Genomic DNA, 16,989 nt, shown 5'->3' on the forward strand with positions numbered 1-16,989 from the left:
TCTCATCATTTTTCCTGGCATTCTTTTAGAATTACGAGAATGTTACAGTTTCTTCAGGATGGTTTGGATAAAGGTTTGTCTGCAAGTTCCTTGAAAGGACAAATCTCTGCTCTTTCTATTCTTTTTCACAGAAAGATTGCTAATCTTCCTGATATTCATTGTTTTGTACAAGCTTTGGTTCGTATAAAACCTGTTATTAAGTCAATTTCTCCTCCTTGGAGTTTGAATTTGGTTCTGGGGGCTCTTCAAGCTCCTCCGTTTGAACCTATGCATTCATTGGGCATTAAATTACTTTCTTGGAAAGTTTTGTTTCTTTTGGCCATCTCTTCTGCTAGAAGAGTTTCTGAATTATCTGCTCTTTCTTGTGAGTCTCCTTTTCTGATTTTTCATCAGGATAAGGCGGTGTTGCGAACTTCTTTTAAATTTTTACCTAAGGTTGTGAATTCTAACAACATTAGTAGAGAAATTGTGGTTCCTTCATTGTGTCCTAATCCTAAGAATTCTAAGGAGAGATCATTGCATTCTTTGGATGTAGTTAGAGCTTTGAAATATTATGTTGAAGCTACTAAGAATTTCCGAAAGACTTCTAGTCTATTTGTTATCTTTTCTGGTTCTAGGAAAGGTCAGAAGGCCTCTGCCATTTCTTTGGCATCTTGGTTGAAATCTTTAATTCATCATGCTTATGTCGAGTCGGGTAAAACTCCGCCTCAAAAGGATTACAGCTCATTCTACTAGGTCAGTTTCTACTTCCTGGGCGTTTAGGAATGAAGCTTTGGTTGATCAGATTTGCAAAGCAGCAACTTGGTCTTCTTTACATACTTTTACTAAATTCTACCATTTTGATGTGTTTTCTTCTTCTGAAGCAGTTTTTGGTAGAAAAGTACTTCAGGCAGCTGTTTCAGTTTGATTCTTCTGCTTATAATTTCAGTTTTTTTCATTATAAGATTTAAACTTTATTTTGGTTGTGGATTATTTTCAGCGGAATTGGCTGTCTTTATTTTATCCCTCCCTCTCTAGTGACTCTTGCATGGAAGATCCACATCTTGGGTAGTCATTATCCCATACGTCACTAGCTCATGGACTCTTGCTAATTACATGAAAGAAAACATAATTTATGTAAGAACTTACCTGATAAATTCATTTCTTTCATATTAGCAAGAGTCCATGAGGCCCACCCTTTTTGTGGTGGTTATGATTTTTTGTATAAAGCACAATTATTCCAATTCCTTATTTTTTATGCTTTCGCACTTTTGTCTTATCACCCCACTTCTTGGCTATGCGTTACACTGATTTGTGGGTGTGGTGAGGGGTGTATTTATAGGCATTTTGAGGTTTGGGAAACTTTGCCCCTCGTGGTAGGAATGTATATCCCATACGTCACTAGCTCATGGACTCTTGCTAATATGAAAGAAATGAATTTATCAGGTAAGTTCTTACATAAATTATTTTTTTGTTCTTGGGGACAGGAAAATCAGTGAAAAGAAGAAACATAAAACAACATACTCATTTGATAAAATAAAGCTGCAGTTTTCATTGCAAAATTATTCTATATAAGAAGGTTTATATTTATGTAGTTTGCAATTTGTCCGTTTAAAAGTAGCCACTGACTTTCATTATATAATTAGACAAATTTTACACAGATTCCTTTTGTGACAGTTACTTCAGAAATAAGCTCTGTGTGAGGTCTACCTTATTTAGGGTCAGATTACGAGTGCTATTCTAACGTGCGCCTGTAAAGGGACAAAATTGCCCCTTTACGGGTGCACGTTAAATAACCGAACATTACAAGTGGATGGTTAATGTGACTGTGAGCTTGCGGTTTCACTTTGTGCTAAGCACAATTAACCACAGGTCAGACATTTACATTAAATATTACCTTTTTTGGATTACAAATCTGTTTATAGGTGATCACCTGTACCTGTTGAAGCATGCTGGAACTACGTGAGCCTCAGCAGCTGTATATGGAATAGATTAATATCCTATTAGACTACATTTTGGCTGAATGCAAACATCTAAGCATGCATCTCTAGAGGGGCGGATCCTCCATTAGCTTGAGTTCACATTGTGCCGCACTTGTGATACCTGCGCTGGTATTACTGAGTGGAGTAGAAATATTGTGATCGCGTAAGCGCAATATTGAACTCCACTCGTAATCTAGCTCTAAATTGTTAAGGAAAGAAACAGTCTATAGCAGGAAACAGGCAGCCTTCAGTTATATAATGTGCAGTTGTTAGAATGAAACAAAATACATGGTCACCTGACTCTAGATTATAGTAAAACAAAACAAAAATACCATTAGACTGAGCAAGCTGAATCGCCTCTCTGCTGTCGTTCACATTCCCTCCAGTAATCATAAACTGAATAAAAAAAGAAAATACTGTTAGTTTTGGAGACTCTATGAAAAACAGATTTATTCAGCACAGTAACATTTCTGTTTATTTATTTTTTTAAATACCACATTTAGATAGAATAAAGAAAAAAAACTTCATCACTGGTATAATTATTAGCCCCATATCAGTGCTACATAACACAGTTCACTTGTCATTTGCATGATAGTTTTTGCTTATAGTTTGCAACAGAATTAGGGCATTTAATACTGTAAGTAAGATCTTAGATAAATAAAATAAAAGGTGTTGGAATTTTGAATAGAAATTTGACAAAAAGAAAATGTTCTGGGGGGGGGTCATACTATTTAGTTTCTTTTTCTCGTTTTATGTTTCCCACAGAAGAGCCAAATACAGTTGTATTAAGAAAAAAATACTCATGTGAATTATTTTGTTGGATTTTTTTAAAAAGGACTTATTTTGTCATATCATGTTGTTTTACAAAATTCTCAATAAAAATATATTTAAAAAATTAATAATCACATAAAAAAAATGAAAGGGACATGAAACCCAAAATATTTCTTTTATGATTTGGGTAGAACATACAATTTTAAACAACTTTCCAGTTTACTTCTATTATCGAATTTCCTTCATTCTCTTAGTATCATTTGTTGAAGGAACAGCAATGCACTACTGGCTTCTAAAGGCTGTGACACACTGCAAGCAGAGCGGTGCGCAGCGTGTAGATGCGACTGTGTGCGCTCAGTGTGTCTTGCCTTTTCATCTCTGAGCACTCTGCTGCGTCAGGTCGCGTAGCTGAGCGCTTAGAGATGAAATATTTGATCTTAAGAAGCAGCTGCTTCGTCTCGCGTCGCTCCGCTTGCAGTGTGTTACAGCCTTAACTGAACACATGGGGTAGCCAATAACAATCGGTATATATATGCAGCCACCAATCAGCAGCTAGAACCTAGATTATTTACCGCTCCTGAGCTTTCCTAGATAAAACTTTCAGCAAAGGATAACAAGAAAAGGAAGCAAATTAAATAATAAAAGTAAATTGGAAAGTTGTTTAAAATTGTATGCTCTGTCTAAATCATAAATGTCCAAATATGACTTTATTGTCACTTTAAAAAAAAAAGTACATATTGCTACACTGATCCTGAGCTACACTGATCCTGAGCTACACTGATCCTGAGCTACACTGATCCTGAGCTACACTGATCCTGAGCTACACTGATCCTGAGCTACACTGATCCTGAGCTACACTGATCCTGAGCTACACTGATCCTGAGCTACACTGATCCTGAGCTACACTGATCCTGAGCTACACTGATCCTGAGCTACACTGATCCTGAGCTACACTGATCCTGAGCTACACTGATCCTGAAAAAAATCAGGTAGTTCAGTAAAAATATGAAATGAGTTTTATCTACAGATATGGATATTTATTTCTACAAGGCAGAAGATGATAATTGTTTTTAATGTAACTCTGCATTCATTTCAACCTTGTATTTCTGCATCAGAAATTATTCACTACCTAAAGCATTTTAAAACTGTCATTTTCGAAACTTTTTTTTTAATAAAAGGGACAGGAAAACCCAAATTTTTCTTTCATAATTTGGATAGAACATACAATTTGAACAACTTTCCAATTTACTTCTATTTGCTTCATTCTCTTGTTATCCTTTGCTGAAGGAGTAGTATTGCTCTACTAGCAGCTAACTGAACACATCTAGTTAGCCAATCGCATGAGACAAATGTGTGCAGGCACCAATCACCAGCTAGCTACCACCATTATTGTAAGATATGTGTGCATTCTTTTTTAACAAGGGATACCAAAAGAACAAAGCACACAAATAGAAAAAAGAAGTGAATTTTAAGGTTTTTGCTGTATAATACGACTGATAATTGTGTTCCCCCAGAGAGGGCATTAGACCAATAGCTTTTTTATCCTTTTAAGTTTGGTGATATTAACTGACCCTGCAACTTTCCAATTTACTTCTATTATAAAATTTGCTTCATTCAGTTGGTATCCTTTGCTGCCGGAGTAGCAATGCACTACTAGGAGATAGCTGAACACATCATGTGAGCCAAAGACAATAGGTATATATGTGCAACCACCAGTCAGCTCCCAGTAGTACAATGCCGCACCTTAACCTACCTAGGTATGCTTTTCAACAATGCATACCGAGAGAATGAAGATAATATAAGTACATTGGAAAATTGCATACTCTGACTCATACAAGTTTACTTTTTAATTTACTGTCCCTTTAAACAAAGCAATTGCATAGATTAGATAACAAGATTGTTTAAACCTATCCCTAATTAGCCACTGCAAATAAAATCAGGAACATGAATCCCACCTAGTTTTTCAAGAGGTATATCCGTGAACTGCTCTTCCTTTGCAAATCCTTGCTAACAAAAGATTAGTGCCACATCATTTAAAACTGGTCTTGTATGCAGTTGTTTTTTAGTGCACTTATTAATTGCTAATAAATGATATGCATATAAAAAAATGTCACTTGATTGTCCTTTTAAGCCATATCTGCATATAGATCAAATTATTTTAGGACCTTAGGTATGACACTACACTAGGCCAAAATCGTTCATCCTTTTTAATGACTGGAGTATTCAATACTGGCAGTGAAACCCTTGCTGGCTCACAAGCGCACATATTTTGTACTTCAGACTACCAGGTGTCAGGTGCAAAGCAAAGAGATAATCATATATGGAATGTGAACTGCGGCATTTGTAACACACAAATATTTAATTGGGGAAGACCAGCTACTATACTTGTTTAATACAGCAGTTTATAAAAAATGATCTCTGTGAATTTTACACCACTTGTAAAACAAATTTTGTATCTGAACACTGTAATATTTATGTGATATGGTTTTCCAGTAACAGCTTCAAGGTTCAATATCATAGGAAATGGCAATCAGTTACTACAACAATTGTATATACAATTATTTTCTATAAATACAAGCATAATGTTCAGAGGTAAATCACAGAACATGCAGGCAAAATAACTCATATGCTGCATATTTTTTTACTTATTTTTGATTTGGGATTAGAGTTCGTGTTTAATATCCAATACTGTACAATATATGTATGTTGCCCTAAGGTAACTAGACCATATAGTATTTATTGGAAAATATTTGAATCTAAAGATGTGTTGATTGCCATGAAATATAAATATAATGATGGTATATTCTGAATCTCCTATATATATATAATTTTTGTGGGTCACTCACTGAAACTTGACTTACAATAGTGTTTTTAGGTGATAGCAACAAAAAAATGAAAAGCTCAATGTTGGTTTAGCCCTGGGGTGTGAAAAAAAAGCTTAGTAGTGAAAGGGTTAACAAATAATTTTTCTAACCATGTTTAAATTTCTGCTAATGGGATACACACAGTTAAACATGTGCTTTAAATCACTATGCAGTGTTGCTCCTGAGGATACAACCTGTAAACCAGTAATGGCATACGTACATAGGGTTGCCAGCTCAGCCATTTTTTCCTGGGCAGTTTTGAGTCACACATGCTGCAGGGTTTGCAGAGAGGAACATGAACAGTGCTGCCCAGCATCACTATTCATGTGTTATCCAGAGGCGCAATATATGTTCCACCGTGCAGCATGTGTAGCTCATTTTAACCCTATACATACATAGCCTCCAATAACAGGCCACTGCCTGCTTAGAATTGGCATGGGACAGTGTCTGGTAAACAACTTTATACCATGCAAAAGGGTTTAACACATACTTTAGCACCTCGTTAGCAACACGCACTTGTCTCAAAATAAAATCAGATTGTGAAATAGAGTGACATTACATTAAAACTACCATTTAAAGGGACAATAAACCCTAAAAAAAATGCTAGACATTACATAGTTGCCAAAAGTCCCTGATTTCCAGGGACAGTCCCTGAATTTTGTTGTATGTCCCTAGAAATGCTACATCTTTTGCCCAACATTTGGTGTGTATGTATGTATATATATATATATATATATATATATACACACACACATCACACACACACACATACATACATAAATACATACATACAGATAGATAGATAGATAGATAGATAGATATACTGTATTATTCAAATATAATTAACTCCTAATGGAATATTGTTATTATTGAATGGGTTCAAATATTTGTCTGCCTAATTTTGATGCTGTGTTTTAAAAATAACCATATGATCATAATGTGTTCCAGAGACTGGGAAGGTGTATGAGCTTGGTACTGTAATCTGTATAATAAGATATGGATAAGTCTAAATTATACTATTACTATCAAATGGGTGTGTTTTGATTGCAGAACTGAGTGGACGGAGCAGTTTAACAATAGGTCGTCAATACTCCAGTAAACCGCTTGCTTGCTCTGCTACAAAGTGTCCCTGGATTATTTTTTTTTTTAAATGATAGCAACTATGGACATTAATGCACGTACAGCAAAGGTTAGCCTGAGAATAATATGCTGGTGTGTGTTTTTGTTTAATTCTATAAGTTGTGTAACTATTTAATTGTAAAGTTTTTGCCTAATTTTAAGGGTCGATTTATCAAAGGCTTTCGCCAGCCTTTGAGCCCCTATGGCTGCAGGTTCTCACAAGAGAACCTGCATGCCGTATTTAACAAGCAGCGGTTATCAGACTGCTGCTTTCCTAACCTTTCACCACTTCTACAGGGAGTGCAGAATTATTAGGCAAATTAGTATTTTGACCACATCATCCTCTTTATGCATGTTGTCTTACTCCAAGCTGTATAGGCTCGAAAGCCTACTACCAATTAAGCATATTAGGTGATGTGCATCTCTGTAATGAGAAGGGGTGTGGTCTAATGACATCAACACCCTATATCAGGTGTGCATAATTATTAGGCAACTTCCTTTCCTTTGGCAAAATGGGTCAAAAGAAGGACTTGACAGGCTCAGAAAAGTCAAAAATAGTGAGATATCTTACATAGGTAAAGTCACTTGTTCACTTAAACACATAGGTAAAGTTTATCAGTAAGATTGGTAAAAGGTGTCAGTAATATACTTTAGAAATATTACTATAGAAATATAAGATTGCAGTAAGACTTGTTCCTATATATTTTCTTGTTTTTAATGACACTTGTACATTCAGTGGAAACTCCTCTAGTAATTGTATTTTTGGTAACTTGAGAGTTAAATTTTATAGGATGTAGTAAAATATGACTAACACTAGAGGGAGTAATTGCTCTGTGTGAAACATTTTGTCAAATCTGTTTGTAATTAATGTTTTAATTGATCAGCCTATATACTGTGGACAGAGGCTGAAGTGTTTTGTATGCATGATTAAGGCTGTGAAGGCCGAAACGTTGCATGTAATGTGAAAATAAAGGTATTTTCTTTTACCTAATTGGTGCTGTGGATTCCATTTGTCTATGTTGCTGTAAGGGTGGCAGTAACCCTTTCTCCACGGGCATCATACAGAACTAAAACCTGCTTTAAGGAACCAACAGGTGCTGTACTCATTTACTACTTTTGCAGAGGGATGCAGCACTCTTAAAATTGCAAAGCTTCTGAAGCGTGATCATCGAACAATCAAGCGTTTCATTCAAAATAGTCAACAGGGTCGCAAGAAGCGTGTGGAAAAACCAAGGCGCAAAATAACTGCCCATGAACTGAGAAAAGTCAAGCGTGCAGCTGCCAAGATGCCACTTGCCACCAGTTTGGCCATATTTCAGAGCTGCAACATCACTGGAGTGCCCAAAAGCACAAGGTGTGCAATACTCAGAGACATGGCCAAGGTAAGAAAGGCTGAAAGACGACCACCACTGAACAAGACACACAAGCTGAAACGTCAAGACTGATTTTTCTAAGGTTTTATGGACTGATGAAATGAGAGTGAGTCTTGATGGGCCAGATGGATGGGCCCGTGGCTGGATTGGTAAAGGGCAGAGAGCTCCAGTCCGACTCAGACGCCAGCAAGGTGGAGGTGGAGTACTGGTTTGGGCTGGTATCATCAAAGATGAGCTTGTGGGGCCTTTTCGGGTTGAGGATGGAGTCAAGCTCAACTCCCAGTCCTACTGCCAGTTTCTGGAAGACACCTTCTTCAAGCAGTGGTACAGGAAGAAGTCTGCATCCTTCAAGAAAAACATGATTTTCATGCAGGACAATGCTCCATCACACGCGTCCAAGTACTCCACAGCGTGGCTGGCAAGAAAGGGTATAAAAGAAGAAAATCTAATGACATGGCCTCCTTGTTCACCTGATCTGAACCCCATTGAGAACCTGTGGTCCATCATCAAATGTGAGATTTACAAGGAGGGAAAACAGTACACCTCTCTGAACAGTGTTTGGGAGGCTGTGGTTGCTGCTGCACGCAATGTTGATGGTGAACAGATCAAAACACTGACAGAATCCATGGATGGCAGGCTTTTGAGTGTCCTTGCAAAGAAAGGTGGCTATATTGGTCACTGATTTGTTTTTGTTTTGTTTTTGAATGTCAGAAATGTATATTTGTGAATGTTGAGATGTTATATTGGTTTCACTGGTAAAAATAAATAATTGAAATGGATATATATTTGTTTTTTGTTAAGTTGCCTAATAATTATGCACAGTAATAGTCACCTGCACACACAGATATCCCCCTAAAATAGCTATAACTAAAAACAAACTAAAAACTACCTCCAAAACTATTCAGCTTTGATATTAATGAGTTTTTTGGGTTCATTGAGAACATGGTTGTTGTTCAATAATAAAATTAATCCTCAAAAATACAACTTGCCTAATAATTCTGCACTCCCTGTAAAGTGGCAAGGAACAATCTCCGCAGTCTAGTCCTACCGGGAGATTGACAGCTCCTGCTTGCGCGTGATAGGCTGTGCGCGGGCAGGGGGCGGGATTGCATGTGAGCACAAAATAGTGCTTGTGTGCAATGCTGAATTCCAGCCAGGGGAATTCAGCCCGGCAGAGGCAAGCTGCGGCAGACAGGGGCGCGTATGTGCGCCCCTGTCCGCCTCAGCTTGACAAATCGCCCCCTTAGTCATGAGCATTCCCATGTTAAAACTAACTTATTATAGGCTAATCTTATCTGAAGTCTTCTGCTTAGGCCAATTAGGGATGGTTGTATATGAGTTGAAAAGTAACCACCTCAGAGATTTTTGTCTGTCTTTATATATAGAAAAAGCAAAGCATCTAATTGTATGAGCTAGGCAACAAATGGTACAGGATCTAACATTATTTGATACCCAGGAAATTTTCCATAGATCTAAAATCAAAGAAATTAACATGAAACCCAAAAAAATTATGTCATGATTCAGATAGAGAATACAATTTTAAACAACTTTCTAATTTACTTCTATTATCTAATCTGTTTCATTCTCTTGGTATCATTTGTTGAAGGAGCAGCAATGCACTACTAGTTTCTATCTGAACACATGGGTGAGCCAATCACATTCAATATATATATGCAGCCACCAATCAACAGCTAGAACCTAGGTTCTCTGCTGCTCATGAACTTGCCTAGATAAACCTTTCAGCAAATGATAACAAGAGAAGGAAGCAAATTAAATAATAGAAGTAAATTAAACATTTTGGGTTTCATGTCCCTTTAACTAATAGTGTAGTTTTATAAAATAAAAAAATACATTATGAGGTTTAGGTGAAATTCAAAATGATAGGTTTTACCAATAACCTTATGGTTTATTTTGTTGTATAGTATAGGAATCTATGTTAGTATCTCTAGGAATGTAAAAATAACCAAAGCGCTAGAGTCAAATTCATCTGGTAATAAGACAAATTATATGGAATGTGTTTGGATCTAAGACTTACCTTCTCCACACCGATTTTGATAGCGCGTTCTATAATATCCGCAAAGTCATCTGTGAAAACAAAGACTTCTTTATCTGGTGCACAAATGTCGCAGTCTAGCCAATGCCCAATTATTATTAATTATTAATAATAATCATTTAAATACTTTGGATTGTATTACCCTTTTTATTTATCATTACAAGTTACCTTTGCCACTGCATTGTGTACATTTTTGACACTACTTATCCTACCCATTTGACTTATTAAAGGAACAGTAAACATAAATTTAAAATTCATGGTTTAAACAGTATATTATTTTAAACAACATTTCAATGTATTTATATTATCTAATTTGCGTCATTCTCTTGGTATCCTTTGTTGAAAAACATACCTATGTAGGCAATGCACTACTGGGAGCTAGATGCTGATTGGTGGCTGCACATATATGCCTCTTGTCATTGGCTTATCTGATATGTCCAGCTAGCTCCCAATAGTGCATTGTTGCTCATTTAAAGGGACAGTCTAGGCCAAAATAAACTTTCATGATTCAGATAGAGCATGTCATTTTAAACAATTTTCCAATTTACTTTTATCACCAATTTTGCTTTGTTCTCTTGGTATTCTTAGTTGAAAGCTTAACCTAGGAGGTTCATATGCTAATTTCTTAGACCTTGAAGCCCACCTCTTTCAGATTGCATTTTAACAGTTTTTCACCACTAGAGGGTGTTAGTTCACATATTTCATAGAGATAACACTGTGCTCGTGCACGTGAAGTAATCTGGGAGCAGGCACTGATTGGCTAGACTGCAAGTCTGTCAAAAGAACTGAACAAAGGGGCAATTTGCAGAGGCTTAGATACAAGATAATCACAGAGGTTAAAAGTATATTATTATAACTGTGTTGGTTATGCAAAACTGGGAAACGGGTAATAAAGGGATTATCTATCTTTTAAAACAATAAATATTCTGGTGTAGACTGTCCCTTTAATAAAGGACACGAAGAGCAAATTTGATAACAAAAGTAAATTGTAAAGTTGTTTCAATTGTATGCTCCCTGTGAATCATGAAAGAAAATGTTCCTTTAAGAATCCTACATGTACACATGGTTAAAAGTGCATCAGGTGAGCAAGGGCTGGGTGGAGCCCGAAACGCGTACGGCTTGCTTCAAGTGTTCACCTATTTTGTTTTGTTTATATTTTACTTGGATCCTATGGTTTTAATATGAATGAATACATTTTGAAGTTTTTATCCTTACCGGTATCTGGAGTGCCTTGATTGTAAGTGCGGAGACATTCTACTTTTAAAAGTACATCTTGTACAGTACCTTTTTTCACCATTATAAAGAACATAGGGACATAAAAGTGCACAAAATACATTGTGTAATGCGTTAGAGCACGTTATTGGTGCACTATTTCGAGCACATAAAGGTTTTATACTCTGCAACTTGGTTAAACACATAGTTAAAATCAGCTCCAGAGCAGCAGTAAACTACTGTGAGCTAGCTGAAAACATCTAGAAAACCAATGGCAAGAGGCATATGTGTGTAGCCATCAATCATCAGCTAGCTCCCAATAGTACATTAATGCTCCTAAGCCTACCTATGTTTGCTTTTCATCAAAGGGCATCAAGAGAACAAAGTAAATGTGAAAGACGTAAATTGAAGTCTCTTAAAATGGCTTGCATTGTTTAATCCTTAAAAAAAACTTTCATTTTGATTTCCATGTAACTTTATGCTACATGATGAATTTACATGAATGTAGCTGCTATTACCTACTCTCCTTTTCATTTCTTGCAAGTCTCGGTCTTACCTTGGTGTTTCTTGGTACCTCTGTAAATCCCTCTAAACATGGGATCTGTCAGGTTAATGCCAATATCTGTAAATACAGAAAATCCTTACGAAATGAAATTATTACTGTTTTTGCATTACTGATGATATCTAGCTATGGGGTGGATCACGATTCTTTAGAAAAGTTTATCTAATTATTCTATGAAATTCTATGGAAATTTTGGTACATAAATCATTTAATAAGTTTTCCTAAAGAATTGATCAACTCCTATGTGTATAATATCTGCAAAAATGACTAAATTTAGAGAAAGCAATTTGTGCATAAGAGTTTCACTTTAAAAATAACACTAAACAATAAACTATACGTTTCAGGCTATCATTCTGCTGTAAAATTAACAGGTGGTACTTTATATTTTCCATGGAAAGATGGCACTTTATGTTCTTTTGGCAGATCTTGTAGCTGTGTGCCTGGGTGGTCAGTGGGTGTTTCTATGCAGTTCATGGGCGTGTCTGTCTTTGTGGGTGGGACTTAGGAAAATTCTGCAAATAGGGTCATGTGACTGAGCTCAGAATCAGGGAATTTCCCTCTCAAATAGGGACAGTTGGGAGGTCTCCTCTACTATAAAAAGATCTTTAGTGCTCCAAAGCAGAAGTGCCGCCAGATCATCCACTGCCCAACAAGTACTGCTAGCTGCAAAAAGTGCCCTGTGTGTTACTGGCTCTAAGAAGAAAAAATAAATTACCTATATAGTACTAGTACGTACAGAAACAAAAGGTTAAATCACTGATTCAACTGGGCTGGCACACATCTACAGCACAAGCGCAAACGGTTAAAACACACACACAAAATGAGAGTGAAGTATATTATTGGCACTGGTTTGTTATTGGCACACAGGCTTAAATCATTGCTCCCTGTGTTCCTGGCAGCCAAGCAGGGCAAATCACTGCAAAGTTGTAAAAAAAAATACATATAAAGTGCTGCTAAGTGTGGAGTCTAAGATAAGGAGAAGCTACAGCACTTTCCTAGCCACTGGTGCAGTATTGTTGAGGCAGAGACCTATCAACCCTACTCCTCATCAACATGTTCAAAGTTATGTGCAATAAATGTGCTAAATGAATTGAAGTATTTTCTGATATTGTAAACATTATGCATATAAATGAGGGTAAAACATATATAGAATATTTAGCTAAAGGCACATGTTGAGTGGAAGACTGAGGAAGGTGAGGTGGCCAAATAAGCTAAAAGCTAGTGCAATAAACTACAATTCCCATAAGTCAATTCTATTGTAAAAGGAAGTCCGCCTTCCCGCCAATCTGTATTCAGTAAATTATATCACAGATCTGTTTAGTCGAAAGATGAAAGTTCCTCACCAATGAATTTGAAGAGAGACATGCTGATTTCCAGTTACTATTCTTACTGCAGCTGATCGCTAGTTATCCCAGAATGCATTACGTTGCACGCTTATACACCGCATCCATCTTGGAACTCTCGGGAGTATAAAGATGGACGAACACGCCAACCCCTAAGTTAGCAGCCATCTTACTACACCTAAGAACACGTTGAACTTGTTGACAGGAAGCTATTTTTTTTTTGCTGAAGTTACATCATTACGTAGTAGCTGTCAGTCAGTGCGTGCTCGCCCTGGCAGCTGGTAGGCTATAGCCGTGATGGCGGCCTATCTGAGTCACCAGCAGAAGGTGTTGCGCTTATACAAGAAGTCACTGCGGCATTTGGAGTCTTGGTGCGTTTTCAGGTACGGCCTGTTACATCCATTGCTACCCAGCAGGAGGTTATACTGACTCCGGGTACGGAGAGCCCTTTGTCTCTTGTCTGTCTGCAGTAAGGACATTCAATGACAGCCAGAGCTTGCGTGCATGAGCACCTCCTGATGTATGGCCATACGCTGTTACTGGTATCTACAGTGAGGTTACATTTCTTGTTTAGTGAATTGTTTCTTTTGCAAGATTGGGGTTTAAAGGGTTTTGGTAAATTAAAAACAAAAAAAACGTGCACTAAACTATCGTACCAGTAATAATGCAATTATACCCGGGTCATTCAAGTTTACAGATGCAATTATTGGTGCTTTATTATCAAAGTTTTATTTGTTCTCATGTTTTTTTTTAATGTTTTTAAAGAACAATTACAGTGATAAAATTAAACTATCTGATTCGTTAGACAATGTTGTGTTGCTGTGATCTAAGGGTTAAATACATAGCTAAAGTACTACAGGGTATTGCTGGTGCAGAGTGGAAATTCCCGCAGATCTAGCAGAGATGGATCAAAAGTACAGTAATGTCAAGATTAAACTTTCATAATAAAGATAGAGCATTCCATTTTAAAGAACTTTATCATTTACTTTATTATCTTGGTAGGCTTAGGAGCAGCAATGCAGTCCTGGGAGCTAGCTGCTGATTGGTGGCTGCACACATATGCCTATTGCCATTGGCTCACCTGATGTTTTCAGCTAGCTCACATTAGTGCATTGCTGCTCCTTCAACAAAGGATACCAAGGGAATAACGAAAATTTGATAATAGAAGTAAAATGGAAATGTGTTTAAAAATGTAGTTTAAGCACAAATCTCTGCGGCATCACGAGTGCTAAAATTATTTTCTATTTCAAATTTAGATTTTTTTTTAATAATCCCCCCCCCCCCCCCCGAAAAGGGTTTCTTTGATTGTGTATGTATGTATATATATATATGTATGTATATATATATATATATTACACACCATTGACTGTAGCGGTGTGTGTGTGTGTGTGTATATATATATATATATATATATACACACACCATTGACTGTAGCGGTGTGTGTGTGTGTGTGTGTGTATATATATGTATGTGTATATATACATACACCCCCCTAGTACAGTCAATATTCTGTGTAACTGTTTTTGTGGATTTGTTTTGCATTTCAGTACATGTTTTCTGTCCTTCTTTAGAGACCAGTATCGTTATCATGCTTGCCTCCTGCGAGCGCGTTTTGAGGATTATAAAAATGAGAAGGATATAGTTAAAGCTACGCAACTGCTGAAGGCGGGTGAGGAGGAATTCTTTGCGCATCAGCACACTCAGCCCTATATATTCCCTGATTCTCCTGGTGGAACATCCTATGAAAGATATGACTGCTACAAGGTCAGTGAGGCTCTGTATATTCCTCAGCCCTTTGTACAATATATTTGCTTATTTTAACAAAAAAATAAAAATCTAAATGTTTAGGAATAATCATTGGAGATTTCTATACATTTTTGCATTTGGTAGGATCTATTTAATTGATAAGTGTGTGATCATTCTAGAGACATAATGTACTAATGTGTTAAGTGTAGAAACCTCTCCAGATGGATGTAAATTCTGTGGTTCCGCAAGGTAAAACGTGTTGTCACTATAGGCACATTTCTTCACTGGATTATAATGCTGAATCTGTAGAAATAAATATTTTTATATATATATAGTGTTATTGATTTCAGGACAATCTGTTCCCATATTTTAGCAGGCATATTTGCGTTATTACAATGTCATCTTCTGTTGGTGATGTAGCTGAGTTGCTCGAGGTTGGATCCTGGCCCCTAGAGCAGTCCAGCACCAGTGGAAGATCAAGACTCCGCATAGAAAGTCCAAAGATGTTTCAGCACCAGAGAATATTAAAAAATGTATTGAATGAAATAGACATTTTTGAATATCCTCTGGTCCTGCTACATCTTTGGCATGCCCAGAGGAACAGTAACACAAACTGCACATGCACAGTTAATCTTAAGTGGAGATGTGTAGACTGCTCTTTGAACATTTAATTAATTAGAAATTCATTGTTGGAGCTTGCTATTTACTGAGGTGTTCCATTTGTTTCCTTTGGGAACAAACAGTCTGCACAGTTCATCAGCCTGGATTACAAAGACTAGCTGTGCTACAGAAGGAAACTATTTAAAGGCTGGCTGGCTGGCAGCTGCATAAAAAAAGTAAGCATAAATTTAAAAAAAAAACCACACATGGAGTTACAAAACTCGGTGTGTATCAGTATTACCCATCATATGTATTTTTTTTTTTTTTTTTTTATACTGAATTATTTTATACTTTGCTATCATCCTGATTTCTCAGCTGTAGAAAGAAGACCAAATAAGGAACTTGTATACTGTCCAGTAAGAGGGAATGTATAGCTGTGTGCCCTAGTCATGGTGAATGTGTAGGTCACACCCAGTATGTATCGCTCATGGTATTCCTAAGCACAAACCCATCTACATTGCACAGTGACTGCACTCTCCTTAGTCACTCATCTTCATCCTTGGTCGCTTGTAACTTCTCAGTAGTTGGTGATCTCTTCTCCTTGTGTCTAAATCTGTTCTTTCCCTAATCTTAGATGTTTTATGGATCTGTACGGAAATTACAAACCTTAAACAATTTAGCCAGAACATTTGTTCAATGGTGAGATTCTAACTTCCAAATAACTCTGAGTCTTGTTTTTGACCACACCCAATTCCTGGCCATATGCTTCAGTTCTTTATATTTTTTAGAAATCCCACTTTGAAGTAGACTTTAGCACCACTGCATCTTCATATTGTCTGTAGTGAAATATAATCATATTTATAATGTTCCAAACAAGTCTATTAGGAGCATTATAAGCTATAAGTATTTTTAATGCAAACATTAACTGCTATAATTCATTAGAGCAAGTCACTTTTTTGTTAATGACCTTAGACAACTGTAGTAAACCCCTGGGAAGATAAACACAGAGGTAAAGTCATCTTTCGAACTGCAGGCCTACACAATCTATAAAAAGTTTAATGAAATATTTAATAAACAGAATGAATCTTAAGACACCAGAGTAAATTTGTTTGGACAGTGGCTCTCTATATTCTGCCATCTTTTACTTACAACTAAAATTCAGGCTGTAGTTCCTGTGCATATGTTATATATGACCCATCTTGATCCCAAGTGCCTCTTTGAATAAATACTAATGTTTTAAATTAAACTTAAGGACATACAAAGTCTGTGTATTAGTGTATGTCAGTCTTTCTCACACTTTTTGTATCAAGTTCACCTACAGGCATTAAAGGGCCATGGTACCCTAATGTTGAAACACTTGAAAGTGATGCAGCATAGCTGTAAAA

The 16,989-nt window shown here is 36.7% G+C and overlaps 2 protein-coding genes across 3 annotated transcripts in view; one reads left to right on the forward strand and one right to left on the reverse strand.

The window, feature by feature from the left end:
* The window catches only part of TATDN1 (TatD DNase domain containing 1), a 106,314-nt gene extending 92,905 nt beyond the window's left edge, over positions 1–13,409 (reverse strand). The window contains exons 1-4 of one of the 2 annotated variants that reach the window (XM_053715341.1): positions 13,259–13,409; positions 11,910–11,975; positions 10,124–10,173; positions 2,294–2,357 (exon numbers count right to left, since the gene is read on the reverse strand). In XM_053715341.1, coding sequence (XP_053571316.1) covers positions 2,294–2,357; positions 10,124–10,173; positions 11,910–11,975; positions 13,259–13,280 — 202 coding nt within the window. In that variant the 5' untranslated portion in view covers positions 13,281–13,409. Of the gene's footprint in view, positions 1–2,293; positions 2,358–10,123; positions 10,174–11,909; positions 11,976–13,258 lie in introns of those variants that run through there. The other variant, XM_053715342.1, reaches the window with a different exon arrangement.
* Positions 13,410–13,493: 84 nt separating this feature from the next.
* NDUFB9 (NADH:ubiquinone oxidoreductase subunit B9) overlaps positions 13,494–16,989 on the forward strand; it is a 12,258-nt gene continuing 8,762 nt past the window's right edge. Inside the window, exons 1-2 of the mRNA XM_053715343.1 lie at positions 13,494–13,641; positions 14,830–15,022. Of these exons, the coding sequence (XP_053571318.1) occupies positions 13,556–13,641; positions 14,830–15,022 (279 nt within the window). The 5' untranslated portion in view covers positions 13,494–13,555. The remainder of the gene's footprint in view (positions 13,642–14,829; positions 15,023–16,989) is intronic.

This window comes from Bombina bombina, chromosome 5 (genome assembly GCF_027579735.1).
Source record: "Bombina bombina isolate aBomBom1 chromosome 5, aBomBom1.pri, whole genome shotgun sequence".
In the NCBI taxonomy this organism is placed as follows: domain Eukaryota; kingdom Metazoa; phylum Chordata; class Amphibia; order Anura; family Bombinatoridae; genus Bombina; species Bombina bombina.